Source organism: Lagopus muta, assembly GCF_023343835.1.
Source record: "Lagopus muta isolate bLagMut1 chromosome W unlocalized genomic scaffold, bLagMut1 primary SUPER_W_unloc_1, whole genome shotgun sequence".
Taxonomy (NCBI): Eukaryota; Metazoa; Chordata; class Aves; order Galliformes; family Phasianidae; genus Lagopus; species Lagopus muta.
Window position 1 is genome coordinate 386,033 of NW_026040168.1, and position 27,004 is coordinate 413,036.

At 44.3% G+C, this 27,004-nt stretch overlaps 1 protein-coding gene across 5 annotated transcripts in view; it reads right to left on the bottom strand.

Moving 5' to 3' along the window:
- The window catches only part of LOC125687573 (spindlin-W), a 141,381-nt gene that overhangs the window by 56,353 nt on the left and 58,024 nt on the right, over nucleotides 1–27,004 (bottom strand). The window contains exon 2 of one of the 5 annotated variants that reach the window (XM_048932763.1): nucleotides 26,038–26,263. The exons of the other annotated variants lie outside the window; for them this stretch is intronic. Within the exon in view, the coding sequence (XP_048788720.1) occupies nucleotides 26,038–26,089 (52 nt within the window). The 5' untranslated portion in view covers nucleotides 26,090–26,263. The remainder of the gene's footprint in view (nucleotides 1–26,037; nucleotides 26,264–27,004) is intronic. 5 annotated transcript variants of the gene reach the window in all.

A 27,004-nucleotide genomic window follows, 5' to 3' on the forward strand; every position in this document is an offset into this window, starting at 1 on the left:
TGTTGCTCATTGGCTCAGTTTTGCAAAGCAGCAGGTCTTTTTTTGAGGTGGCTAGAACTGGCTCTTATCTAATATGGGGAAGCTCCTGAACTCATCTCACAGAGACCACCTCTGCAGCTTCCTGCTCCCTGTGAAAACCTCACCAAATAAACCCCATGCATCCCTACAGGAATTTAAGGATAAATTGGATTACTAAAATTCTGAGATTTCAGGATGTCTTCAGTCCTGTGCATTTTCTTTTGATTTCCTCCAAGGTTAAAGAAAACTAAACTCTCACAATTTAAAACAGACATAAACCTGAGGGCAACTAATCAGCTGCACAGAGGACTTTTCTTTCCCAATTTAAAATTCCAAACACCTTGTGTAGTTATTTTACAAAGCTGTTTATGTCTAAATATACAATATTTTAATGAATATAGTCTGTGTTATGGTAAGGATTATGTCAATTTTTTTAGATATTTTTGAAAGTAAATTATTTTTTTTCAGCATATTAATTTTTAACATATATTGCTGATCATTTCCTTCAGCAACGAGTCTGTCAAACATAAGCAACGGAACAACTTTCCATAAACAAATTATCCTCAAAGCTCTAGTACTATCTAAAAGTCTCATAAAGGAATAATTAGCATTAGTCATTCCTTGTCAAGTAACCAATTCACAAAAAGATGATTAAAAAAAAAATTCCCAACAATTTCAAAGGCAAGATTTGCCCACAAAATTCAATTGAAAAAAATTATTGCATCAAGTAGCCAGTCATTGTTCATTCTCAAGTGACTGCATTTGTTTGATGCTTCTTTGTAATAAACAGCAAAGACACAAACTTTGATACATCTGAAGAAAGAGAAAATAGTTTTGGCTCAATCTCTTATAACAAAAAAAATATATATATTTTTCTTAAAAAAAATTCAAGACTGTATGGGAACTGTTGAGTCACAGCCTGAACCACTGATTGATTACCTGAGGCAAAGACTAAGTCAGCCATGGGAGCACAAGTGAAGACAATTCACCTGTGTGACCAGAAGGGGTGAAGCCTGGCTCCACCTCTTCTAGACCCCATTTAAGGGCTGACTGCAACTGGAGGATCTCTTTCTGGTGATCCCTCCCTTTGGAGTTTTCTACTGGGAGCTTAGGACACAAGGGAGCATTTGGTTTGTTTTTGATTGTCTGTTTCCACCATGATAATCTTTCTAACTTTAAACCTGTAAAATACCATCATAACCACACTACTCTTCTATCTGTACATTTGTTAATGATATAGTTGGACAGTCAGACAGGCCAGCTTGGGGGAGAACGTTACCTCCCTAGACAAAACCATCCCAGGATTTCTGGGATCACCTTACTGTTAACTGGCAACTATAATTGAAAAATGTGGTCCCCTGTGGGTTACGGGAATTATTCCTTCCCTTTCCCATATGGTGGATTATTTACATGGATTAAGCAGAGACATAGTAGTCACAAAAGAACATCAACCAGCTACCTGTACTGTGGCATAGCCACTATTTATTGCTTTAAATCAGGCAGAACTGAGAACCAATACTTCAGAAAATGAAAATCAGTAAATACAAGACTGCATAGAAAAGTTAGAAGAACAGTTCAGTATACTGACAGGAAAAAAAATCAAGCCTACATTTCCCAATGAAGTAGGTCTGTAACATTTAAATAGATGATACCCAAGTTCCTGAATCAATGGACCTCGTTGATCCAGAAGATAAGACTTTGAAATAGGATCTTGAAGTTCCACTTGCAGTGGATCCCTTTGAAATCCATCCTGAAATAACTAAAAAACAAACAAACAAACAAAAAAAACCCAAACAAAATAGTCCAGCAGGGGTGCCCCCTGCCCAAATTTATTTACATGTGACAGCCCATCCTTATACGGCAATGGAATTAATGGACCTGGTACAGCAATTCCGACAAAAGCCCAGAGAAAGTGTGCCAGCTTGGTCTCTGATATTATGGGATTCAGGGGCAGAAAGTGTTATGGCCAACAGGCCAGAGGTCTCTAAATTTGCATCCACTACTGTACACCCTGCCCTTAGGCAGAGGCTATACGCTGCCATCCAATATACCAAAGAGAATCACTCAATAATAGATTGGGTGATGGCAGCATGCCATATGGTTTGGCCCAATACATCTGATATACCATTATGTGGGAATACAAGAAGGACTGTACAGAGCAGCAGCTGTGGAGCAAGATAAACAGCATGAGAACCAAGGACACCTCTAGAAGAAGGAACAGCTCATGGCTCTGATTGGATAAGCGCCTGCATGAGCAGCCAAAAAGTGTTTTGTAGAATGCTCTGTTGACATGTAAAGGTGGATGGGAAAGTTGTAGGGGTGGATGGAAAAGCTAGAAAAAGAAAATTTGTGAAGGTATATAAGTGATGTGAGAACTTGTAATAAACAATTTGGATTGTTCACATCTGAGTCCATGCATCAGACGCTGCAAATGGCGTCTACTGCGTGGAGCAAATCAAGCTGAGGCTGAGCAAGCCCGGTCTGGCAGTGCTGCCTGACTGAACTACGGAGAGATTGTTTCGCGCAGATCTGTTCTGCAGGACAGAAGGTGAGCAGTTGGGAACTATGGGGAGTTTGTCATGGTTTTGTGATTTTTGGCTTTCGGTATTCCACATCATAACATCATGTGGGGCACTGGGACTTTAACTGTCAATGCTCAAGTCCTGGGTACCTGCCCTGAAGAGAAGAAGAACTACATTCCCCAGGGGACCTTGCGGTCAGGGAGAGGAGGTTTAACTCCTGGCAAGGTCACCTGATTTTTCTTTTCTCGCCTGCCCTTCGTCGTGGGCGCTGCTCCCGTCTCCCTGCTGCTCAACTGAACTGCGCATCTCACCTCAGCGTTGTGGTGAGGCCTATCCACCTTTCGGACATTCTCTCTCTCATTATATTTGATTTATTAGCTTCAATTCTGATTATATTGTATTATAGTGTGTTATCTTGCATTCCGATAATATACTTAGTAAATTAGTTTGTTTCTCCTCAGATCGGTGCTGCTGTTTTAATTCTTTTGGGGTCCCCTGTTTCCTTTTTTCCGGAGGCGCAGATCTGCGGATCCCTCCGCCCCGCTCGTTACGGAACCGGGCCGAACCAGCCCATAAACCGTTGACAAGTTCACTAATGAAGGAGCAGCAAATAAATCTCCAAGTATTATGGATAGTTTTAAAATTTCAGAATCAGCCTGTATCTACTTCAGCATTGGCTACTTTTCTTAAATGGGTAAGCAAAAATGTCCCTGAATTTCTGATAACTGGGTTCTCTTTTGATGGAGAGCTTTGGGACAAAATTGGCACAAAATTATGGGAGGCTTCTATTACTAAAGACATAATGGCTGATAAACTTTTACCAGTTTAGCACCAAATAATGGAAGAGCTTAAACAAATTCTACAAGGGAGAATTTCTTCCGATTATTCCCCATCGCCCTCCCTCCTACCCCCGCCAATGCCCCTCGGTACGGAAAGCAGCCCCCGCCCGGACTAGATCCGCGGCTCCGACCCCGCCCCTGGCCGGGGAGAAGGGAAATCGCGACTCTCACGCGCGCTGCCGCCCTCCGCTCTTTCCCCGCCCTCCGCCTCGCCCCCGACGCTCGCCGCGCGGCTCCCGCGTTCCGCCCCGCCCACGTCGCTCGCCGTGATGCTGCCGCCCTCCGCCCTGCCTACGTCGCCTGTTGCTGCGTCTCCGCAGCCTGCATGTAACGTGGTTAAAGACAAGGATGGACCGGAACCAGAGGAACTTTTTGATCCTGCTCCAGTAGATCCCAAAGACGAACCGAACATTTTCCCTCCTGATGATAATTTGAAAGGTGCGGGAAAGAAAAATTTTTCTACAGCCTACTACTATGCTTTAGAGCAGTGCAGAAAAGAAGCAATATTATGGGTGATGCTGATGCGTTGCAGCCTGGTTTTCCTTCGCCTTCAATGTTACCTTCAAATTGGCCTATAGCACTTATTGATTTAAAAGACTGTTTGTCATGGTTCTATGTTTTTTGTTTTTGTTTTTTGTTTTTGGGTTTCAGTATTCCACATCAAAACATCATGTAGTGTACGAGGCATTAAAGTGTCACTGCCCCAATTCCAAGTACCTATCCCTGTACATTACAGAAGTCACAGGATCTGGCCCTTCCGGGTGGGGGGGGCGCTCTCTTGCTGCCTTGCAGTGGGGCTGGAGGGTGCTTTCCTAGCCATTCCAAGCTTTTCAGGTTTGAATCGGTCCTGGGAACTCTCTCTCTCTCTTATCTTGTCTGATTTATTAATCTCAATTTCAATTAAATTGTACATATTGTGTTATCTTGTATTCCGATATTATAGTAAAATAAGTTTTCCTCCATAGATTGTTGCCGCTGCTCTTTTCCTCCCTTCCTTCCTTCCCATTTTTGTGGGACTGGGGTGGGGGGGGGAGGGCAGAGGCCTGTCGCCCCTGTCACGGACATAGATTGATCTAGTCAACTCCGTGACACTGTTCTTTTTTTTACAATTCGACTTCATCCAAAAGATGCACCACGATTCACTTTCTCGGTGCCCTCCATCAACCAACAAAGCCCTGCTCAGCGGTATCATTGGACCGTGTTACCTCAAGGAATGCTTAATAGTCCAACAATATGTTAACTGACTGTAGCAAATGCATTACAACCAGTACGAAAAGCTATACCTCACATCCTTATTTATCATTACATGTATGATTTATTAATAGCAGCAGAACAAGAAGAGGATCTAAAAGACGCTTTACTGCTCGTCCAGCAGGCAGTCCAATCTGTAGGTTTACAAATAGCAGAAGAAAAGGTACAGCTTAGTTATCCATGGAAATATTTAGGATGGAAAATTACATCTCACACTATTCAGCTGCAAATCCTCAAAATAGAACCGCACGTACAGATATTAAATGATCTGCAAAAATTATTAGGAAGCGTCAATTGACTGCAACCGCGTTTGGGTATTACTACTCAAGAGCTACACCCTCTATTCCAGCTACTCAAAGGTGACCCAGATCAAACCTCTAAAAGACAATTAACACCAGAAGCGCTACAATGCTTAGACTCTGTAATAACATCATTGCAACATCGATATAGCCATCGTGTTTGCTTATCACTTCCAGTATCTCTTATAATTATATCAAATTCCTATCAGCTATATAGCTTGTTATGTCAATGGGATACCTCAAGAAAAGATCCTCTCATTATCCTTGAATATTCTTACCGCATACATTTTCAAAAACCATTACATCACAAGTGGAGATGTTTGCAATGCTAATACAGCGAGGTCGACATCATCTACAAATTTTACGAGCTCTTGACCCTGATTGTATCTACATACCTGCTACTAAAAAAGATGTAGATTGGATGCTTGCACAGTTGCTCACTTTACAAACTGCTATGGCAGATTATACCAGACAAATCTCCACCCATCCCCCTAAACATCAGTTACTGCATAATTTGAGTGATCTGTCTCTCACTACTAATATTTTACTTTCACATGTTCCGATGCCTAATGCTGTTACTGTATTTACAGATGGCTCTGGCAAGACACACAGAGCAGTGGTTCTCTGGCGTGACTGGGGGTTGGACTTGATGATCTCTGGAGGTCCCTTCCAACCCCTACAATTCTGTGATTCTGTGATTCTGTGACTGCTACACGATGGCAGTCAGATATACATGTTGTCGATGGATCACCTCAAATTTTAGAACTCACTGCAGTAGCTTGAGCTTTCCAAATTTTTTCAGAACAAAAGCTTAATATAATAACTAACTCTTTATATGTTACAGGTATCATTCAGAGGATTGAAGGATCTTTTCTCAAGGAAGTTAACAACCCTGCTTTGTTTGCACAGCTCAAGCAAGTTTTACATTATGTCTCTCACCGTACTCTTCCTTATTTTATCATGCATATTCAATCACACACTATGTTGCCTGGTCCTTTAACTCAGGGCAACCGTAAGGCTGATCAAGCCACTGGTGCCTTTGCTACCCCTCAATCATTTCAGCAAGCTCGACTCTCTCATCAATTTTTTCATCAGAATAGGAGAGCCTTACAAAAGCAATTCCAACTGACAGTAGATCAAGCCCGCAACATTATTCTAACCTGCCCAGACTGCCAAGCAATTGCCCTGTTGCCTCAAATTGGGACAAATCCCCGTGGCACAGCACCTCTTCATCTATGGCAGACAGATGTTACTCATGTTCCTGAATTTGGGCGTCTAAGATTTGTACATGTAACAATAGATACTCATTCTTCCTACATATTTGCCACTGCACATACAGGTGAATGCAGCCGTAATGCCTGGTTATCTGCTTATGCTGCTATAGGGATCCCACATACTATAAAAACAGATAATGGACCTGCTTATACTTCTAAAGCCACTCGAACTTTCCTCCAAGAATGGAGGGTTAGACATATTACATGCATTCCTCACTCTCCCACTGGACAAGCTATCATTGAGCGTACTCATCTAACATTGAAATGTATTCTTAATAAACAAAAAAGGGGGAATATGGGAGACACACCACAAGAAAGATTATGTAAGGCTTTGCTTGTGCTGAATTTTTTGAATCGTGATCATACAGATACAACTCATGTGGATCGTCATTTTGGGGCCTCTGCAATGCTCAAGGAACAGCCAATGGTCAATGTTCGGAATATGGCCACAGGGCATTGGGAAGGTCCCTTACCACTGATAACTTGGGGTCGTGGATATGCTTGTGTTTCCACAGGGACTGGCCCTATGTGGGTTCCAGCACAATGCGTTCGGCCTCATCTCAAGGCAGAAAACAGCATCCAGCCTTTATAACGACTGGGATTGCTTGCTTCTTACTTATCGGTATTGCTTTGTAACTTGTTGTACTGCAAATAACAACGTTAGTAATGCTATGACATAGTGGGTGATTTTCCTGTGTTATCAGTGCAGTCTCAAGAATTAGAATTATTAGGCATTATCTAGGTTGTTGTGTGCTTCTTCTATTTTAATAGTAGATCAAATGTGAATTGAACAGGATTTGATGTTACCAATGCTGGAATCTACAGGAATAGCTCTTTTAATGTATTAGTAACACTTGGTTATGATGCTATCAGCCTATCAATCAGCCTTTTCTTAATTTGCGAAGACAAAACCTGGAAAGGAATCCCAGGCAAAGGGATGACCCTGTATTATAGAATGATTAACTCTCTTTCATCCCACTAATCAGGATTTTTAAAATATGGCCATGCATCACTTGAGACAAAGGCGCATGCTAAGAGAGCTAACCTTGGTAGTTTATTCTGTTTTGCAAGCAGGTGTTCCACTTGGGTTCTGTATCATGCACTGGCCATGCGGATGCAGTGTACAAATGGAAAATACCCTTCAGACCCTGAGAAGAATAAAAAAAAGAGAGAACCTGTGATGGGTGAGAGAGGAAAAGTGCACCTTGAAGCAGGGATGCCCTGCTGGCACTGCCTATCACATTCACCACCACAATGTTCTTTCTCTCTCTTTTTCTGCAGGCTGTTGTTTCTCGAGGGTCAGTAAGTAATAATGCCCCTAGTGTTACTCTAGCACATTTGCCCACTAATATTGATTCTATCTGACATGCAAAAAGCTGTACAACCATTAATTTTCTATTAGCCCAAAGGCATGATCATGAGCACTCTAAAAGTATCTGTTGTACAAATTTTAGTGATGGTTCAAAATCAATATATCAGAATATACAAAAGTTGAAGACCTCTTTCTAACCAGTTACAGATTAACACAGAATGGGACCTTCAGGGATTTATTTCCAGGTTGCAGAAAACTTGAGTTGCAGACCTAGTAGGTTAACAGTATTTCTTGTCATTATGATATTTGTCTTTCTCACATTTAGAGTATTGTCAATCTAGGCCTTGATTGAGTTCTAATGATTATGTTATTAATATAATTAGTGTTATTATTTTATAGTATGGTAGTAGTTGGCGAATAAACAAAAAAGGGGAATTGTGGGAATACAAGAAAAACTGTTCAGAGCAGAAGCTGTGGAGGAAGATAAACAGCATGAGAACCAAGGACACCTCTAGAAGAAGAGAGAACATCTCACGGCTCTGACTGGATAAGCACCTGTGTGAACGGTTGAAGAGCGTTTTGTAGAATGCTTTGTTAACATGTAAAGGTGGATGGGAAAGTTGTAGGGGTGGATGGGAAAGCTAGAAAAAAGAAAACTTGTGAAGGTATATAAGTGATGTGAGAACTTGTAATAAACAATTTGGATCATTCACATCTGAGTCCGTGCATCAGACACTGAAACCTAGCACAGTGGGATAATCCTAATAACATCAAACTGTACCTCTATATTGATGATCTCATGTTGATGTCTGACTCACTGGAGGCATTAGGAAAGGCAATAGATTCATTGTCTATCTACAAGAGAAAGGGTAGGCTATAAACCCACAGAAGATGCGAGGACCAGGCCTGTCGGTGAAATTCCTGGGTACAGTTTGGTCGGGAAAAACCAAAGTACTACCCACTGTGATAATAGACAAGGTTCAGGCGTTTCCAGTCCCTACTGCGCCAAGGCAACTGCCAGAATTTTGGGGTATACTGGGATACTGGCATTCCTTTATACCCCACTTAATGCAGATGCAGATGCCTTTGTATCGACTCACAAAGAAAAGCCATAGATGGGACTGGGGGAAAATGGAACAAGAGGCCTTCCAGCAAGCAAAACTAGATGTTAAACAGGCCCAGATGCTGGGTATATTTGATCCCACCTTTCCAGCTGAAATAGATGTCCATGTAAATCAGGATGGGTTTGGCTGGGGCCTATGGAAGCGCCAGAATATCTTTCAAACCTGGATTGGGTTTTGGTCTCACATTTGGCATGGAGCAGAAGAGAGGTACAATATGATTGAAAAAGAGTTCTTGGATGCCTACTCCTACAGGCAGTAGAGCCAATAACTGAAACATCTGAATTTACAGTGAAGACAACCTCGCCAGTCCAGGGGTGGGTGAAAGATCTGACCCACCTTCCTAAGACAGGGGTGGTAATTCCACCTGCCATATAATCCAGCGGGGGCAGGCCTTATTGAATGCTATAATGGTATACTTAAGGCTGCTCTGAGGACAGACTCTCGGTCCCTGCAGGGGTGGACAAGGAGATTCTAAGAAACCCTGTGGGACCTGAATGAAAGGCCTAGAGATGGCAGACCCAGTGCCCAGAAAATGCTACAGACAACATGGGCCTCTCCACTTAGGATTCAAATTATGTTCGGATGGACCATGGAGAATGACAGCTGATTATGGAGAACTAAATAAGGTCACTCCACCTATTCATGAAGCCGTACCCAATATTGCCTCCCTAATGGACACATTGAGTAGGGGGATAAAAACCTACCATTGTGTCCTAGATTTAGCAAATGCGTTCTTCAGTATCCCAATTGCTGAGGAATCGCAAGATCAGTTCGCATTTACATAGGGAAGCAGGCAGTGGACCTTTCAGGTCCTGCCACAGGGATATGCGCATTCACCAACATATTGCCATAACCTACTGGCTCGAGCATTGGACATATTTGATCCTACCCTCCCAGCTGAGTTGGACGTTCATGTCACTCAGGATGGCTTTGGCTGGGGCCTGTGGCAACACCAGAGTTCTGTTCGGATCCCCACTGGATTCTGGTCTCAGGTCTGGCAAGGAGCAGAAGAAAGATATAATGACTGAAAAACAGCTATTGGCTGCCTATTCGGCATTACAGGCGGTAGAGCTGATAACCCAAATGGCTGAAATCATAGTTAAGATCACTCTGCTGATCCAGGGGTGGGTGAAAGATCTGACCCACCTTCCTAAGACAGGGGTGGCCCAAGCACAAATGGTGGCACAATGGGTCGCCTATCTCAGCCAGAGGAGTAGTCTGTCTTCATCACCCTTGAAAGAAGAACTCCAGAAGATCCTAGGCCCAGTGACGTATCACAGTGATAAAGCAAAAGAAACATTGGTTGCTCCACCAGAGAAGAGTCCTGTTGAAGAGGGGAAATATGCCATTCCTGAAGATGGTTGGTGCACAGATGGGTCCAGCAAGGGCAACCCGAGCAAGTGGAGAGCAATAGCATACCATCCCTCCAGTGAGACAATCTGGTTTGAATAGAGGGACGGTCAGAGCAGCCAATGGACAGAACTGTGAGCCGTGTGGATGGTTATAACCAAGGAACCCGGTGATGGTATCCTGAACTTCTGCACAGATAGTTGGGCTGTGTACCGGGGGCTCACTCTTTGGATTGCACAGTGGGCCACCCAGGAATGGACTATCCATGCACGACCAATCTGAAACAGACGTGGTTAGACATATGGAATGCAGTGAAACACAGGTCTGTACGTGTCTACCATGTTCCTGGTCACCAAACCCTACATTCACCAGGAAATGACGAAGCCAACACACTGGCCTGAGTTTGATGGATTGAGAATTCACCATCTGAGAACATCGCCCGCTGGTTACATCAGAAGCTACGGCATGCTGGACAAAAGACAATGTGGGCAGCTGCTAAAGCATGGGGACTGCCCATAAAGCTATCTGATATCACCCAGGCATGCCGAGACTGCGATGCTTGCTCCAAGATGAGACCGAGATCATTGCCCAAAACAACAGCTTGCTAGGGGACACATCCTCTCCAGTGATGGCAGGTTGATTACATTGGGCCCCTCCATCAGTCTGAGGGGGCGAGATATGCCCTGACCTGCATCAATACTGCAAGTGGGCTACTGCAAGCCTATCCAGTAGAAAAGCAAACCAGGCATATACCATCAAGTCACTTAATAAACTGATGTCTGCCTACGGGACACCTCAAGTCATCGAGAGCAACCATGGGACTCATTTTACTGGTGCTACGATACAATGCTGGGCAAAAGAAAACAACATCGAATTGTGATTTCACCTGCCATATAATGCAATGGGGGCAGGCCTCATTGAACATTATAATGTTATTCTTAAGGTTGCCATGAAGACAGACTCAGTCCCCGTGGTGGTGGACAAAAAGACTCTATGAAACCCTGTGGGACCTGAATGAAAGACCTAGAGACAGCATACCCAGTGCCCTGAAAATGCTACAGGCAACATGGGCCTCCCTGCTTAGGATCCAAATTATGGGCACTGATAATTGGGTGAGACCCCAAATTGGCAATGACAATAATCTTCTGCTCCCTTTCTCTGAGAACCTAGACTCGGGTACCCATAAAATATAATGGCCTTGGAAGGTGCAGTTAGGACCAAAGTAGTGTGGCCTACTTGCACCTTGGGGGAGATTATTGGAGGTTGGGGGATTGGTAGTCCTTCCCAGGTAATAGGTACGTGGCCTGCAGATATCGTGGACAACATTCTGGTTTTCATCAGTATGGGGACTATAATCCACGTCCCTATGGCAGGATCCCCCTTTGGTGCCTGATATAGTTATGCAGCCTCAGATATCAGGCCAAAGGGTATGGTACAGATGGCTGGGACACACCCCAGCGCAAACTGAAGTGTTGACCCTGGACAAAAACATGGCCTGTATCTTGCTGTGGAGGGTGGACCTACCTTCTTGTACCTCTGAAACATCTGTACTACTCCCTGTGATTATCTCTGAGTCCACAGGATTGCCGAGAGGAGTAACATGGCATCAAGTTGCTCCACTGTCACTGTAAGATCAATGTGACACCCGGTGGTGGATTACATGGGACTGATGGAACATGAGGTGAACTTTCCCTGGTCCAAGCAACTATGTGCCTCCAGAAGAACCATCAAGTACTGGCCCATGAAGGAACATGCAATTCAATGATGAACATCAGTCGTCTCATATTTTGTTCATCTACATTGTGACGGTCAAAGTGTACAAGTGTTGTGGTATACTGGATCACCCTAATGAAAAGGGCTTACCTTTAACGTGCTCAATCATTGGTTCATGCTAGGATCCACCCCTTCCCAGACCTCATTTAAGGGTTGGCAGTGGAGGTAAGGGTATCTCACTGGAGATCCCTGCATACCTTAGGCCTTCTGAAGGTAAGCAGCTTCTTTTCTTTATTTCTGTGCCCATGGCTGTTGTATTTGAGCAAATCCTCATTTGCTGCAGACTAGGACCTTGCTGCTCTGCTGTCATTGCTGCACTTTCCATCATGTTACAACACCAGTCTTCTTCCCCACGGGCTTATCTTATGGCGCAGATGGACAGCCTGCTCCTGTGCCTTTAAGACTTCCTTCTTGAAGAGACACCAGTGTTCTTGGACCCCTTTACCCTTCAAGACTGAATCCCAGGGGACCCTCCCTATCAGGGTCCTGAACAGTTCAAAGTCCTTCCAGAAGTCCAAGGTAGCAGTTTTGCTTGCCCCCTTTCTAACTTCACCAAGAAGTAAGAACTCTACCATTTCATGGTCACAGCTCCTGACCTCCACATCTCCCACCAGTCCTCCTTTGTTTGTAAACAGAGGGCCTGAGGGAAGAGGGGGAAGTGTCATGGGTTCAGGTGTGCTTTGCTTGATTAATTTCTAAGCAGATGGCCAGGCTGCAGGATGAAATTACCAGGCTAAGAGGCATCTGGGAATTGAAGAGGGAGATGGATAGAAGGAAGTCTGAACCAACACATGCTGTCTGACAGCCCCATCCTAAGTCCCTGCAAGGGGAATAAGCTATGCCAACTTCCACCATGAGGAAAAAGGTCACAACAACATGCAAGGTGAAGAGAGCTGGACTCTCATCTCTGCTTACAGCAGAAGAAGGTGTCTCCCACCTTACTACCATAGTGCCCCTGAACAACAGATACGAGGCTCTGGGGCTGGAAAGAAGATGGTCTGGATAGCAATCAGAACAAGGAAATAACAAGCATATTAAGCAGGGCCAACCAAGTAATCACATCAAAACTAGTGCCACCAAAAAAGTGCGAAGAATCTTAGTAATTGAGGACTCCTCATTGAGGGGCAATGAGGCCCCCATTTTCCACCCAGATAACCTCTCCAGAGAGGTTTGCTGTCTGCCAGGGGCTTGTGTTAGAGATGTCAAGGAGAATCTACTGTATATGATAAAACACAAAGACTACTATCCACTCATTCTCATTCAAGTTGGGTCTCAAGAGGCTGCAACAAGGAAACCTCAGAACATTAAAAAAAGACTTTGCATCCCTTGGAAAGACACTGAAGGGAGAGGGTAGTGCATGTAATGTTCTCTGTCCTCCTGATTGGTGACTGGGACCTGTGAAGAAGAAGGAGAAAAGGTCAGGTAAATGACTGGCTGCGTGGATGGTATCATGACTAAAGGCTCTGGGTTCTATGATCTTATACAGGCCTTTGAGAGATCGAGTATGTGGGCATTAGATGGAATGCAACTGAGCAGATCGGACGAAAGTGTTCTGGGAAACAAGCTGGCTGGATTGATTACCAGAGCTTTAAATTAGATTTGATGGGAGAAGAGGATGGAGCTGTCTGTGTGACAGAGAAGGGCCAGGGAATGCTGTCACTTCAGGAAACAGAAGGGAAAAAATCTCTGAATTGTCCCAAAGGATCTTGTGAGGACTCCTCAAAGAAGGTAACATTGCCAATAGCCCAGCTGAATTGACTATATATATCAGTACATGCAGCCTGGGAAATAAGCAGGAAGAGCTGGAAGCCACAGGCACAATTAGAAAAATATGACCTAATTGCGATCACAGAGATGTGATGGAATGATTCATGACTGGAGAATGATGATCAAGGGCTACAAGCTTTTCAGAAGAGATAGGCAGGGAAAGAGGGGCAGGGGAGTTACCCTCTACATTAAGAGGTGGATAGAGTGTGAAGAGCTGCCTCTGTAAAACAGCCATGAACAGGTTGAGAGCTTGTGGGTGAAAATCAGGAACCGGACCAATAAAGGACATCTGGTGGTTGGGGTCTACTATAGGCTGCCTGATCAGGGGGAGCCTGTGGATGAGGCCATCTTGCTTCAGCTGGAGGAAGTATTGTACTCACAGGCTCTCTTGATGGGGGATTTCAATCACCCAGATGTCTGCTGGGAAAGCAACATGACAGACTGCAAGCAATCTCAAAGACTCCTGGAGTGTGTTGAGGATGACTTCCTGGTCTAGGCATTAGACAAACAGACTAGAGGAGAAGTGCTTCTTGACCTGGTGCTCACCAACGCAGAAGAGCTCATTAAAGAAGTTACCTTTGGCACCTTAGGCTATAGCAACCATGCCCTGGTTGAGTTTATGATCTTGAGGACAGGCCTGGAATAAAGCAAAGCCAGGACCTTGAACTTCAGGAGAGCAAAGTTCATGCTATTTAAGGAATTACTGGGTGAAGATCCCCTGGGAAGCTGTCCTTAGAGTCAAAGGGATCTGGACAGGCCGAAGAGCTGGGCTGAAGCCAATGGAATGAGTTTCAACAAGGCCAAATGCTGGGTCCTGCACTTTGGCTACAACCCCAGGCGATGCTACAGGCTTGGGGCGGTGTGGCTGGAGGACTGCGTAGAGGAAATGGACCTGGGGGTATTGATTGATTCTCGGCTGAACATGAGCCGACAGTGTGCCCAGGTGGCCAGGAAGGCCAATGGCATCCTGGCTTGCATCAGAAACAGTGTTGCAAGCAGGAGCAGAGAGGTGATTGTTCCCCTATATTCAGCACTAGTGAGGCCGCACCTCGAGTACTGTGTCCAGTTTTGGGACCCTCACTGCAAGAAAGACATTGAGGCCCTGGAACGTGTTCAAAGGAGGGCAACAAAGCTGGTGAGGGGTCTGGAACACAGGCCATATGAGGAGAGGCTGAAGGAGCTGGGAACGTTCAGCCTGGAGAAGAGGAGGCTCAGGGGAGATCTCATTGCTCTCTATAACTTCCTGAAGGGAGGTTGTAGTGAGCTGGGGGTCGGCCTCTTCTCTCGTGTCATTAGTGATAGGACCAGAGGGAATGGTTTCAAGCTACGGCAGGGGAGATTCAGGCTGGACATGAGGAAGTATTACTTTTCAGAAAGGGTGGTCAGGCACTGGAATGGACTGCCCAGGGAGGTGGTAGAGTCACCGACCCTGGGGGTGTTCAAAGAAAGACTGGATGTTGTGTTGAGGGACATGGTTTAGTGGGAGCTATTGGTAATAGGTGAATGGTTGGACTGGATGATCTTTTAGGTCTTTTCCAACCTTGGTGATTCTACGATTCTATGAAAGGAGTGGAGCAAAGCTGGCAACTCTTTACGGATGCCTCTTTGAGAGCATAAGAGCTATAGGTATAGTATAGGAAAACAAGCAGAGGAGGCGGGAAACCAGCATGGTTTGGCAAGGACCGGCTGGTCAAAATGAGGGACAGGAAGGTTATGTACAGACACAGTGAAAACAAGGACATGTCGCCTGGGAAGAATATAGGTATGCTGTCCAGACATGCAGAGATGGGATCAGGAAAGCCAAGGCACAGATGGAACTGCACTTGGCGAGGGATGTAAGTAACAACAACAAGAGATTCTGTTAGTACATTGGTCGGAAGAGACATGCCAAAGACAGCTTAACCCCTCTGATAAATGAAAAGGAGAACTGGCTACAACACACATGGAGAAGGCTGAGGTACTCAGGCTTCTGAGGTACTGAGGTACTGAGTTCTTTGCCTCTGTCTTCACTGGCAGCTATGCTTTTTGTGTCTCTCATGTCCCTGAACCTCTAGGTGAGAACTAGAGGAGCAAAATCCTCCCCACTGTAAGAGAACAACAAATGTGACAGCGCCTCACGAGACTGAATTTGTATGTCCATGGTGCCAGACAACATGCATCCCAGAGTTCTGAAGGAATTGACTGACGTGGTTTCCAAGCTGCTCTCCATCATATTTGAAAAGTTATGGCTGTCAAGCAAATTCCTCAGTGTAAAGAACCAACAAAAAACACTTTCTGACTTTCTGGGGTGTGCTTGGAGTGTCTCAAATACTTGCAGTGCAAGGCCATTGCCATAACAACCAGTCAAAGGCTGATATCAATAAGTAGGATATCCTGTCCTCTAACAGGTTTGTCCTGCTTAACTGACAACCTGACCTACCCTTCCCACAAGAAAGTCTTGGCTGCAAACTTATTTTTTATAAACTTGCAATTGCAAACTCGCTTGTTTACGACCTTGGGACGGTGCACCTGCAAACCTAGCAGGAATAAAAGGACACCTGAGAGGAACCCTGGGATCATCTTCTTCACCTTCTTTGTCTTCTTGGTGGTCCTCACTGTTGTTGACTGGTTTGAGGCTACAACCTCAGGATGAGCACGCTCACCCTTCCCATCTCTTCCCCAGCACTGCAGGCTGACAATGGAACTCCTCAAAACAGACCTTCAGAATAGACTGGTGATCAATTTTTTTCCTGTCTGTTTTTCCAACTCTCACGCTTTCTCCATTTTCCTCAGTTTTCACTTTTTTTGTCTTGTGAAATTATTAAGTAATTGCAAGACCTTATTTCAACTTCTGAAAAGCCACATCTCTCATATAGTTGTTAAGTCATTAAGTTGTTAAGCAGTTGTAAGATTACTTAACCGGGTGGAGCCTGGCTCCACCTCTCCTAGACCCATTTAAGAGCTGACTACCAGGGGGAAGGTTTTCTTTTGGAGATCCACTCTGCTTGAGTTTCTGAAGCGAGCCCAGGATATGGGTAAGCATCCTATCTTTTCTGCTTTGGTGTAATAACTTCTTAGCTAAGCGCTCTGGTATACCTCATAACTATAACATCTGTATGTTCATTGATTGTATGGTTGATGAACCAGGCAGCCCAAATATACTTTATATCATGTCCTTTCTGTGGAATTTCTATAAATGGGTCAGAGGGGAGAACATCACCCCCTTAGATAAAATTATCCCCAGACAGATCCCAGGGTTTCTGGGTTCTCCTTATTATCAAATAGCAACCCTAGTTGAGAAATGGGGTCCCCTGTATACTGTAGGGAATATTTCCCCATTCCACATTGTACATTGTACAGTCCATTGTATCATTCCATTTTTCCAAAGGCTAGTGCATAATAGGGGATGTGATATACCCTCTCAATGCCATGCTCTTTGGCTCAGGTGAAGTTGTTTCAGAAATGATTCCTGTTGTGTGACTGTGTTCTTTCTGGGGTGCCATGTCACCATAAGGCTTACTTTCCAATGTCCAGGTGTATAATCAATGGATATCAAGATGTTACAATCACAAAATAAACAAGAGAGTTAGGCAAAGTGGACTATGATAACAAGAGAGAATAAATGGAAGGCTTAGCCTTACGCTGGGCTCACCACAAAATACCAGAAGGAGGGACCTCCAGATGAGATCCTTCCCCACTGGTAGCCAGCTCTTAAATAGGTCTAGGAGGGTTGGAGCCTGTCTCCCCCCCTTCAGGCAGCACAGGTGAATTGCCTTCACCTGTGCTCCTCTGGCTGACTCATGGCTCGCCTCAGGTGATCAATCAGAGGTTCAGGCCCATACACCAGGATAGTGTTTCATGTGGTGGCATGGGGCACAGGATATGTTTCCAGCCATCCGGTGGTTGCTTTTCACCGTTGTAAGCAGGTGGCATTTATCATGGTGAGTTTGTAGGAGAGTGATGTAGTCCACCTGCCAGGCCTCCCCAGTATTTATATTTCTGCCATTGTCCTCCATACCAGAGAGGCTTTATCCACTTGGCTTGTTTGAGTGCAGTGCAAGTTTCACGTTCATGGATAATCTGTGCAATATCATCTGTGGTCAAGTCCACCCCTCAATCCCAAGCCTATCTATAGGTTACATCTCTTCCTCAATGACCTGAGGTGTCATGGGCCCATCGAGTTATGAAGAATTCACCCTTATTCTGCAAGTCCAACTCTACCTGATGACTTCAATCCTAGCAGCCCAATTTAACTTCTGGTTGCTTTCATGTTCTTCGGTGCCATGACTCTTGGGTACCTGTACTTTTATAACCATGTTCTCTACGCGGGCAGCAATATCTTTCCACAATGCAGTGGCCCAGATGGATTTGTCTCTGTGCTACCATTTGCTCTGCTCCCACTGCTGTAACCACCTCTGTAGGGCACTTGCTAGCACCCAGGAGTCAGTGTAGAGATAGAGCACTAGCCACTTCTCTCATTCAGCAATATCTAAACCCAGCTGGATGGCCTTTACTTCTGCAAATAGGCTTGATTCACCTTCTCCTTCAGCAGTTTCTGCAACCTGTCTTTTACGGCTGCATACAGCAGCCTTTCACCTCTGATGCTTTCCCACAATATAACAAGACCCATCAGTAAACAAGGTATATTGCTTCTCACTTTCTGGTACTTTATTATTCAGTGAGGCCTCTTCAGCAATGTGTCACCTCCTTCTCTGGTGATATTCCAAAATATTGACTTTGGGCTAGTCCATGATGTCTTCCAAGATTCCTTGGGGACTGGGATTGCCTATTTGAGTCTGTTCTGTGATCTCCATGTGGCATCAGTTGCATGATGTGTGGAGGGGACCCTCCCTTTGCCCTACACAGGCAGTTGGGGTGCCAAGAGGAGCTGTGCTTCAATACCGATACCTTCTGAAGCAGCTTGAACCCCTTCATATGCTCTCAATACCTTTTATTTTTCAGTTGAAGTGTAGCGAGCTTCAGATTCGCTGTATCCCTGACTCCAAAACCCTAGGGGTCAACCTGGCGTCTCCCATGAGACTTTCTGCCAGAGGTTCCAGGTGGGGCCATTCTCCCCAGCTGTGGTGTAGAGTACACTATTTCCATATTGTCCTGCCCAGACTGGACCAAGGGCTACTGCATGAACTGTCTCCTGTTGAATTTGTTCAAAAGCTTGTTGTTGCTGAGGGGCCCCAAGTGAAATTGTTCTTCTTCTGGATTACTTGATAGAGAAGGTTAACAATCCCACTGTAATTCTAAACATGCATTCTCAAAAAACCCAGAACAACTAAGAAAGCTTGAGTTTCCTTTTTGCTATTTGGTGGAGACATAGCAGTTACTTTGTTGGTCACATCCATAGGGATCTGATTACATCCATCTTGCTATTTTATTCATAAAATCTGGATCTCTTGTGCAGACCCCTTGACATTACTTTGTTTTGTGGGGGAAAAAATGGCTTTCAAAAGCATCTGGACATCTGGATTATTTTCTTTCCTTTCCCAGAAACTTTCTCTGCAGTACTGATGCACACAATGATGCCATTGATGTAATACAGGTGTTCAGGAGCTTCCCCCTGTTCTATTGCAGTATGGATCATCCTATGGCAAACAGTAGGTCTGTGTTTCCACGCATGAGGCTGTTGATTCCAGGTGGATTGGATGTCCCTCCAAGTGAAAGTAAACTGTGGCCTGCACTCTGCTGCCAAAGGGATTGAGAAAAAAAATGCGTTCATCAGTTCATAGTGAAGTTCTAGCACATCCAGAATGGCAGCATTCAGCGGTGTTGTGCCTTCATTCAGGCCACGATAGTCCACTGTTAGCCCCCACTTTCTGTTGGTCTTTCACAATAGCCAAACAGGACTTTAAAGGGTGAACAAGTCTTGCTGATCACTCCTTTGCTCTCCAGTTGACGAATAAGCTTATGGGTGGGTATCAGGGAGTCTCAGTTGGTCTAGTATTGCCACTGGTGCACCATGTTGGTAGTGATCGGCACCTGCTGTTCTTATACTCTTAACACCATAACAGAAAGATCCTCAGAGAAACCGGGCAAGGTAGACAGCTGCTTAATGTCCTCTGTTTTCAACGCACCTATAGTAGAAGCCCACTTGGTACCCTTTTGGGTCCTTGAAGTACCCTCTCCTGAGGTCATCTATACCAAGGATGCACAGATCCTCTGGACTAGTCACAATGGGGTGCTTTCACCACACATTCTCAGTTAAAATCATACAATCTTAGAATTATTAAGAGTGGAAAAGAACTCTATGATCATCTAGTCCAATTGTCAGCCCATCACCACCATGCCCACTAAACCACGTCCCCAAGTGCCATGTTTCTAGAACACTGACAGGGACAGCAACTCCACCACTTCCCAGGGCAACCTGTTCCAATACTTGACTACTCTTTCAGAGAATATATTTTTCCGTTAAACAGGAACTTCCCCTGTTGCAGCTTGAGGCCATTATCTCTCATCCAGTTGCTAGTTACCTGGGAGAAGAGACCAACCCCCATCTCACTACAGCTTCCTTTCAGGTAGTTTTAGAGAGTGATAAGGTCTCCTTTGAGCCTCCTCTTCTGTAGAATAAACAATCCCAGTTCCCTCAGACACTCCTTGTGCAGGGGTGGACAAGGAGATTCTAAGAAACATAGAAACATTTACATAGGGAAGCAGGCAGTGGACCTTTCAGGTCCTGCCACAGGGGTATGCGCATTCACCAACATATTGCTATAACCTACTGGCTCGTGACCTAGCTAATTGGAGAAAACCTCCTAATGTTCACTTGTACCATTATATTGATGATCTCCTGTTGACATCTGACTCACTGGAGGCAGTAGAACAGGCAGCAGGTTCATTGACTACCTATCTGCAAGAAAGAGAATGGGGCTATAAATCCTCAGAAGGTACAAGGTCCGGGCCTGTCTGTAAAATTCCTGGGGGTGGTTTGGACAGGAAAGACCAAAGTACTACCCAGTGCTGTAATATATAAGGTTCAGGTATTCCCAGTCCCTATAACACCAAAGCAGCTGCAGGAGTTTTTAGGTATACTGGGATACTGCTGTTCCTTTATACCTCATTTAGCGCAGCTGCTGAGTCCACTGCACAGACTCATGAAAAAGGGGCAACTTTGGGACTGGGGGAGAATGGAGCAGGATGCTTTCCAACAGGCAAAACTGGCAGTTAAACAAGCCCGGGCATTGGGCATATTTGAACCTACCCTCCCAGCCGAGTTGGACGTTCATGTCACTCAGGATGGCTTTGGCTGGGGCCTGTGGCAACACCAGAGTTCTGTTCGGACCCCCATAGGATTCTGGTCTCAGGTCAGGCACGGAGCAGAAAGATACAATATGACTGAAAAACAGCTATTGGCTGCCTATTCAGCATTACAAGCGGAAGAGCTGATAACCCAAATGGCTGAATTCATAGTAAAGATCACTCTACTGATCCAGGTGTGGGTGAAAGATCTGATCCACCTTCCTAAAACAGGAGGGCATTGTTGTGTGGGGCAATAGAGCAGAAGAAATTTTCACGAAAGACAAACAAATAATCCAAATTCTTCTGCAAGCTGATTTTGCTATTAAGTGAAGCATAGAAAAAGGACCTGCCCAGGAAATTCAGTTCCTAGGTATGAAGTTGCAAGATGGATGCCGTCACATCCTAGCTGATGCGACTGACAAAATCACTGCTATGTGTTCACCCACTGGCAAGAGAAAGAGAATCTTTTCTGGGCGTAGTAGGCTTTTGGAGAATGCATGTTTAAAACTACAGCCTCATTGTAAGCTCCCTTTATCAGGTCATGCAGAATAAGTATAATTTTGTGTGGGGTCCTGAGAAGCAGCAGGCTTTTGAGCAGATTAAACAGGAGACAGCTCATGCTGTGGCTCTGGGGCCAGTACAGGTGGGAAAAGATGTAACGAACATCCTCTACACTGTTGCTGGGGAGATAGGTCCCACTTGGAGTCTGGGGAAAAGAGCCACAGGAGAGACTTGAGGCAGACCCCTGGGATTCTGGAGTCAAGCGTACAGGGGGGTCTGAAGATGGATACACTCCAACTGAAGAAGAGATCTTAGCCACATGAGGGGGCACAGGCTGCTTCTGAAGCAGTCGGTACTGAAATGCAGCTCGACTGCCAGTGCTAAACTGTCTGTTTAAAGGAAAGGTTCCCTCCACCCATCATGCTACTTTATACTGACTCATGGATGGTGGCAAATGCCTTATGGGGGTGGTTACAGCAGTGGGAGCAAAATAACAGGCAGTGGAACAGTAAGCCTATTTGGGCTGCTGAACTGCAGAAAGACATTGCTGCCCGAACAAAGAATATGGTTGTAAAGGTGCGCCATGTAGATGCTCATATGCCCAAGAGTCGGGCTACTGAACAACTGCTAAACAACCATAATGTAGATTGAGCTTCCAAAATTGAAGAGGCTCAAATAGACCTGGACTGGCAGTACAAGGGTGAATTATTTCTACCTTGGTGGGCCCATGACACTTCGGGCTATCAAGGAAGAGATGCAACATACAAATGGGCTAGAGACCAAGGGGTGGACTTAACTATGGATGCCATTGTACAGGTTATTCATAACTGTGAAACATGTGCCATCATCAAACAAGCCAAGAGGATGAAACCTCTCTGGGAGGAAGGGCGATGGCAAAAGTCCAAATATGGGGAGGCATGGCAGGTTGATTATATCACCTTGCCACGATCTCGCAATGCTAAGCGTTATGTGCTTCCTATGGTGGAGGCAACCACCGGGTGCCTTCAAACATATGCAGTACCCCATGCTACCGCTTGAAACACCACATTAGGTCTTAAGACACAAGTCCTGTGGTGACATGGCACCCCAGAAAGAATTGAGTCAGATAATGGGACTCATTTCAAAAATTCTCTTGTAAATACATGGGCCATAGATCACAGCATTGACTGGATTTATCATATTCCCTACCATGCACCGGCCTCTTGTAAAACGGAACGATACAATGAGTTGTTAAAAACACTGTTGAAAGCAATGAGTGGTGAAACATTTAAGCATTGGAAGAAGCGTTTCTCAGAAACCACCTGGTTGGTCAATACCAGAGGATCTATCAATTGTGATGGTCCTACCCAATCCAGCTCCGTACATATTGTCGAGGAAGATAAGGTTCTTGTAGTACATGTGAAGAACATGTGGGGAAAAGCAGTTTGGGTTCTTCCAGCTTCTGGAAAGAACAAACCTCTCCATGGTGCTGTTTTTGCCCAGGGACCAGGATCCACTTGGTGGGTAATGCAGAAAAACAGGGTTGGTCAGTGAAAGGAAATCTGATGTTGGGGAGTGCAGTCAGTAATTCTATGTATATATGTATGTATGTAGATGTGTGTAATGCTTTTTTTTTTTTTTTTTGTATATATGTATATATTTTTAGCATGATGTAATATAAGGGGTGGAGTGTCATGGCTTTATAATTGCTATTGATATTCCACATCATATGATCTTATAAAGCATGAGTAATTAAAGAATTAATGCTCCAGTTCTGTGGACTAACATTTTTCCATATACCCATATATCAATGGCTATTAAGATCTTATAATTACATAACAAACAAAAGAGTTAGACAAAACAGATTATGATAACAAAGAGAGAACAGATAGGAGACTTACCCATACCCTGGGCTCACTTACAAAACTCCCATAGAATGGATCTTTAAAAGAAATTCTTTCTCCCTGGTAGCCAGCTCTTAAATAGGTCTAGGAGAGGTGGAGCCAGGCTCCACCCTGTCTGGCAGCACAGGTGAATTGCCTTCACCTGTGCTCCTGTGGCTGACTTATTGCTTGTCTCAGGTGATTGATCAGTGGTTCAGGTTGTGACTCAGCAGTTCCTATACAACCTGGTTTTCAGAAGATGTGAGCAACTACATATTCCAGGGGACTTCACGTTCAGCAAGAAAGGTTGGTCATGGGAGGAAGTTGTATGATTTTGTTTTCTGGTTCTTGTTTACTTGTTGGCTGTCTGTGGGTGTGCCTTTAGTTCAAGTAGGCCTTTTGGTTTCAAGCACTCTATTTCTTTTTATTTCTTGTTTTCTTTATTAGTTTCAATTTCAATTATACTGTGTTATTTTGCATTCTGATATCATATTTAGTAAAATTAAGTTTTTCTTTTTTGATTATTGCTGTTGCTCTCTTTTTGGGGACAGCTCCCATCTCTCTATCTTCCCCCTTTTCCTTTCCTGTTTTTGTGTCTAGGGGCCTATGTGTTTGTTGCCCCTTGTGACAGGCACAGATTGATCTAGAGAACTCCGTGACAACTCCTGAAGTCAATCTATGACACACATCAAACGCTATGAAGAAAAAAAATCAACTCTCCCAGCTGAAACAAGGTCAGCAGAGATGTGTTTTAGTTACTGGTCCCCCAACCTATATGTTCATGTAGATTTACACCATCCCTGATGGTTATGTTCTCTTTGCATCCTCCCTTCAGGTATTTATATATGCTGATTAAGTCCTCTCTATGCTTTCTTTTCTCCAGATTGAACTGGCCCAGCTCTCTCAGCCTTTCCTCACAGGTGCTCTAGTCCCTTAATCATCCTTGTGGCCCTTCCCTGGACTCCCTCTGAAATGTCCATGTGACTCTTGTACCGAGGAGCCAAGAACTGGACTTAATACTCCAGGTGGAGTCTCACTAGAGGTGAACAGAGGAGAAGGATCACCTCCTTCAACCTGCTGGCAAAACTTTGTCTAATGCAGCCCAGGCTCCTTATCTTTCCTCACAGAAATGACACCTTGCTGGCCCGTGTTCAACATTAGTCCACTGGGACCCTGGGTCTTTTTCAGCCAGGCTGCTTTCCAGTCCCCCCCCAGCTTGTTGCTTGGGTGCTGGTACTGGTGCTTGGGGTTGCTCCTCCCCAGGTGCAGGACTTTTGCATTTCCTTTTGTTGAACTGCATGAGGTTCCTGTCAGCCCATTTTGCCAGCCTGTTGAGGTTGCTCTGGAAGGCAGCACGCGCTTTTGACTAATCAACCACCTCACGTCAGTTCTCTGTCATCATCAAATTTGCTGAGGGTATATTCTACCCCTAGATCATTAATGAGGGTGTTGAACAAGACTGCACCCAGTATTGACTTCTGGGGTAGTCAACTTGTTACTGGCTTCCAGTAGCGAATATATTGCTGTTCATTTTCCAACACTTCTGGGATGAGCAAAATATTAGTTATATTACAGGCTCCTTCTTAGAATTTTAATTAAATTACAGTTCTGCTAAAACTTTGACAGTATAGACTGGTAACATGCATTTCTGTCATGGATTAACCCCGGTAGGCAGCTGCATGCCACATAGCTGCACGTTCATTTCCCTCCCCCTCGTGAAGTGGAGTGGGGGAGAAATTCAGAAAGGTAAATAAAAAGTGAGAAAACAGTAAAAGCTGCACGTTCAAGCAAAGAAAAACAAGGAATTAATTCACTACTTCCCATTGGCAGGCAGATGTTTAGCCATTTCCAGGAATGCAGGGCTTCATCATGTGTAATGGTTACTTGGAAAGGCAAATGCTTTAACTACAAATGTCCCTTCTTCTTCCTTCTTTTCCCTAGCTTTTATTGCTGATCATGACACAATATGGTATGGAATATTTATTTGGTTAGTTTGGGTCAACTGTCCTGGCTGTGTCCCTTCCCAACTTCTTGCTCACCTCCAGCTTCCTCACAGTCAGGGAATTGTGAGAAGCGAAAAGACCTTGCTTAACTATGCTAATGCAGCATCAATAGTTTAAACACTGGTTTAAGCAACATATGAGCCACTATGAAGAAAATTAACTCTATCCCAGCCAAAACCAGTACAATTTCTTATATCTAAATCCGTACAGCTTAATTAACATTTATGTATACCCTTTCAATTCCACAGATTCTATAAAAGCATAATTCTCATCCTTAAAAACAAAAAAAACAAAACAACAACAACAACAACAAAGAAAAAATAACATGGTTCTATGTTTTTTTGTTTCTGGGTTTCAGTATTCCACATCAAAACATCATGTAGTGTACAGGGCATTAAAGTGTCACTGCCCCAATTCCAAGTACCTATCCCTGTACATTACAGAAGTCATGGGATCTGGCCCTTCCAGGTGGGGGGGGGGGGGGGGGGGTGCACTCTCTTGCTGCCTTGCAGTGGGTGCTGGAGGGTGCTTTCCTAGCCGTTCCAAACTTTTCAGGTTTGAGTCGGTCCCGGGAACTCTCTCTCTCATCTTGTCTGATTTATTCATCTCAATTTCAATTAAATTGTATCTATTGTGTTATCTTGTATTCCGATATTATAGTAGAATAAGTTTTCCTCCATAGATTGTTGCCGCTGTTCTTTTCCTCCCTTCCTTCCCATTTTGGTGGGACTGGGGTGGGGGGGGAGGGCAGAGGCCTGTTGCCCCTGTCACGGACATAGATTGATCTGGTCAACTCTGTGATAGCTTCATGATGCAATTATTTTTATAGATTCTCTTATGTACTAAGAACATTTTTTTACCCACTAAAAACCAGTCAACAAACAAACAACTAAAGCAAATTCAATAACACCTCACCTGCATCAGCTCTGGATCGTTGAGCTGGTGTTTTTCCAAATGGGGTCTTCATTCATCTGTGTTTAAGTGAGCAGCAAAGCTGCTAGACTAGGGTGAAAAACCAGTTCTTCACAAATACCAAAATATCTTCTTACTCTTGTAATATGACAACTACTTATGAATCCGCCATCCAACCAACAATTTGTTCTTCCTCAAATATAGGAGAAGGACTTTCAGTTATATTATTCTGAAAAAAAGAAACAACAAAAAAACACCAAAGTATAGTCTGATTTGTGACTTAGTTAAGATAAACATTGATGTTAAAATGTTTTTCATTTCATGCTGAATTAGAGGTCTCTTTGTATTGTTATTCCTTACACATCCTGCAATCACAGGGCAAGTAGCCATATACTAAGGCTGGTGCTTTTATTCACTGTTTGGGCTCTTTACCAATCAAAATCACCCACAGACAGATAGACAAAGAAAAAAGTCTTAAACCCCACTTATCTTAGTACAAGGCAGAATGACTAATTGTCACAAATTTTTGTTTTCAGTATTCCACAACATAACATCATGTAGCGCACTCGGAGTTCAAGTGTTAATGCTTCAATTCCAAGTACCTATTCCCCTATACATTTACGGAAGTCATGGGATCTGGCCCTTCTGGGTGGGGTGAACTCTCTTACTGCCTTGCAGTGGGTGCTGGAGACTGCTTTCCTAGCCGTTCCAAGCTTTTCAGGTTTGACTCAGTCTTGAGAATTCTCTCTCTCACCTATTTTATTTGATTTATTAGTGTCAATCTCAATCAGATTGTATTATTTTGTGTTATCTTGCATTCTGATATCATAGTTAGTAAAATAAGTTTTCCTCCATAGATTGTTGCCGCTCATTATTTTTTTTCTTCCTTGAGCCCAGCTCCCATCTCCCTATCCCTTTTCCCTTTTCTTACCATTTTGTGAGGCCAGGGGGGCCCAGGGGCCCACTGCCC